At 40.3% G+C, this 3,036-nt stretch overlaps 1 protein-coding gene across 6 annotated transcripts in view; it reads left to right on the forward strand.

Annotated features, from left to right (window-relative positions):
* The first annotated feature begins 1,439 nt into the window (after window positions 1-1,439).
* Window positions 1,440-3,036, forward strand: part of LOC103806491 (plasma membrane calcium-transporting ATPase 2) — a 173,073-nt gene continuing 171,476 nt past the window's right edge. For all 6 annotated transcript variants that reach the window (XM_009079186.1, XM_009079187.1, XM_009079190.1 and 3 more), the window contains exon 1: window positions 1,440-1,638. In XM_009079186.1, the coding sequence (XP_009077434.1) occupies window positions 1,440-1,638 (199 nt within the window). The remainder of the gene's footprint in view (window positions 1,639-3,036) is intronic.

A 3,036-nucleotide genomic window follows, 5' to 3' on the forward strand; every position in this document is an offset into this window, starting at 1 on the left:
ACATGTCGGAATCCTCTTTATGTCCTTTATCTGGGTACTCATTTCCACTGTGTATTACTGTGCCTAGAAAGTTCAAGATATGCCCTTTGCCTGTGCCAGGTTTGTCAGTCATTAGGCTGCTGGTGTGGCCTTTAGTCTATAGGTCTCATAATAGTTTTCATAATAAAAAAGACCTTTAAGACAGTGCACTCACACTAACCCACTGGAGGCAAAAAAGAAACCTTTAATCTCTGTTAAAACTGTGTGCCAAATATAATAGCTGGTTTCAGCAGTATTTAAATCAACTTCATTAGAATATGGGAAGGGGAAACAGGTTTTAAAGGCTGATTTTAGCAAGTAATCTACTGTCTCCCAGATGGTCCAAATGAGACTTCTTCAACACTGCATATGGGAAAAAAAAGTAATAAAAAGGAATAAAAAAAGGGAAAAAAACTGAGAAAGAACCCAGCAGCACCGTGTGCCTGTGTGTGTGTGAAGGGCTCAGGGGTAGTGCTGAGGGAAAGGACCCCATGGCTCCCTGGCTGAGGGGTAGCTCTCACTGTTCAAACCCCAGACATTCAGTGTTTTCTCTCTTTGCTGGGCTGTGCTTAAGTTGCACAGAAGGCAAAGCTGCAAGATGTAATGTATTTAAATGTATTCTGCATTTGTAATGGTGGCTCTAGTTTTTCCACCAGTTTCAGTGCCCTTGCACTGAGAAACAGTTTTGCTTTAACCCATTATGAAAACTAGTGGTGTTTAACCCATTTTGGTTATCTTGTAGCCTTTGTGAGAGAGTCTTTGTTCTGGTCAGATGAAAGACTGGTGTGTGGCTGTATGAAGCAGAACCCATGCTGGAGGTGCATCCTGCATGCTGGATTAATCACTTATTAATATTCATGAGTCATCTCATTTAGCAGGTGCTCTTGGGACTTGATTAAAGTCAGCAGCACTGCTATTGGTGCTTTAGCTGTAGAGAGCTTTATCTAAGACAGAGCTGGTACTCTCCTTGCTGTCAATGCTGGCACTGCAGCACTTCACAGGACATCTCACCGTGGCTCTGCACAGCTTCTCTGAAATGACAAGTCAACCTGCAATGATAGAATAAATTTGAAATCACCTTTGTAAAGTGTTATCGCACACTCCTGTAATGAGTTCTTTCTGCTTGTTCCCAAAGGTCCAGAGGAAGAAATGACCATGTAGATTCTACAGCTTGGGTGCAACATAATGGGAAATGGTGAATGGAGTGGAGCTGGTCTGCAGCCTTGAGAGCAGCCGTTCTGCGGACCACTAGTCAGTCAGGGGCACCTTGTACGCCAGAGGCATCCTCCACGTCGCTCGCTGGACACACACTGGATTCTTTTTAATTTCTTAGATTGGAATTCAAGATTCCTTTCCTTCAATTTTTAAACAGTTTTAAGATAGTATCAACTATAACGAGCGGAGCAATATAACCAGCCACAATGGGTGACATGACCAATAGCGATTTTTATTCCAAGAACCAAAGAAATGAGGCCAACCATGCAGGAGAGTTTGGGTGCACACTGCAAGAACTGCGCTCCCTCATGGAACTTCGAGGAACAGAAGCAGTAGTAAAAATTAAAGAGACATATGGGGAAACAGAGGGGCTCTGCAGACATCTGAAGACATCACCAACAGAAGGTAAGCACGTGGCCCTTCAGTTCAATCAAGGCACTTTGCCTAGGTGCTCTCCAGATAGAAAGAAAGACGTTTTGATTCAAATCTGAACAGAATTCTCATGGTGCTGCCGTTATTCCCAATGTTAATAAACCTTCAAAGAAAGAAGATAAAACAGCCTTGCTATGGCTAAAGCTAGCATGAGTGTAAAAGAAGTGCTGTTTGTTCAAACAGCTAAATGCATTCATTCTTCCTTCAAAGGCACACACAAAATCAGCACCTATTTAATGGCATTGCAAGGAGACTTGAACATAAATGCTCTTGGGCATAAGAAGGTGTAAAATAGTTGCTTCAGAAGAATTTCTAGGTATTTGGACATCTTGAGAGTATGAAATGACCTGAGATGCACATTATGTTACTTTGTAGATCAGTATGTAATATATATATATATGTATGTTACTAAGCTTTACTTGCTCTATTACCACAGATAGTTTTGCATAAATTATCAGTCGTGATTGTATGAATGTTTGTTTTAGTTAGACGTCTATTGTATGTATAATTAGACTCTTCACTTTTGCATATTTAATAATCATAACTTTTCAGTATCTATTCTTCCAAGTGTTTTTGGAGTTCTCTAACTGATCATCATTCATTAGTCTGATTTTCAACTCTCAGGCCAAATACCTCCCTGTAGAGCATTGACAATGGTGGGATGTCTCCCTCACATGCAATTTTCCTTATCAGCCATTCTTTCTGTTTTAGTGCAAGTAAAATTCTATTTAATTCTAAGAATTCTATTTTCATCATGGTATTTTCATCTCCAAGGAGTATTAACACTTTTGGAAATTACATAGTCTTTCAGTCTATAATATTTCTCTAGACTTGTAAAGTAGCCAAGATGTTCATTTTAAGTTATTTTCTCTTTCAAGAAGATAGAAGTCTTGGCATTATTCCATTCACTTCTTTTGAAAATGAATCATTTAGTTACCTCCTCTGTTTAAATGCTTCAAAGTTGTGAATTATTGGTGCAATCAGAAACACGTCAGTTGGGGTTTGGTACTATAAATCACACGTGTTGAAGAGTCCCAAAGCAGCAGCTACCAAAGCCTCATGGTCAAGAAATTCTGCATGGTCCTACACTTGATTCTACACAACCTCAGTATTGTTTAACCATCCTAAACTACAAAGCTGTGAACAGTGCCTTTTCAGCTAAGTATTATCAAGCTAACTGTGTATTGGAGGGTGCAGCCAGCTTCAACAGCACTGCAGCATTCGCGTGTGGTCTTGTATTCTAGAGTAACTAGTGGCAAATGGAACATTATGTAACACACCTCTCCCTTTTTCTAGTCTCACCCAACTATCTGATCCTTCAGACAGGACCTCTTTTCCTGCACCAAGGCTGCTCCCAGGGGGAGCACTGAG

The sequence above is a fragment of the Acanthisitta chloris genome, unplaced genomic scaffold, assembly GCF_000695815.1.
Source record: "Acanthisitta chloris isolate BGI_N310 unplaced genomic scaffold, ASM69581v1 scaffold3427, whole genome shotgun sequence".
In the NCBI taxonomy this organism is placed as follows: domain Eukaryota; kingdom Metazoa; phylum Chordata; class Aves; order Passeriformes; family Acanthisittidae; genus Acanthisitta; species Acanthisitta chloris.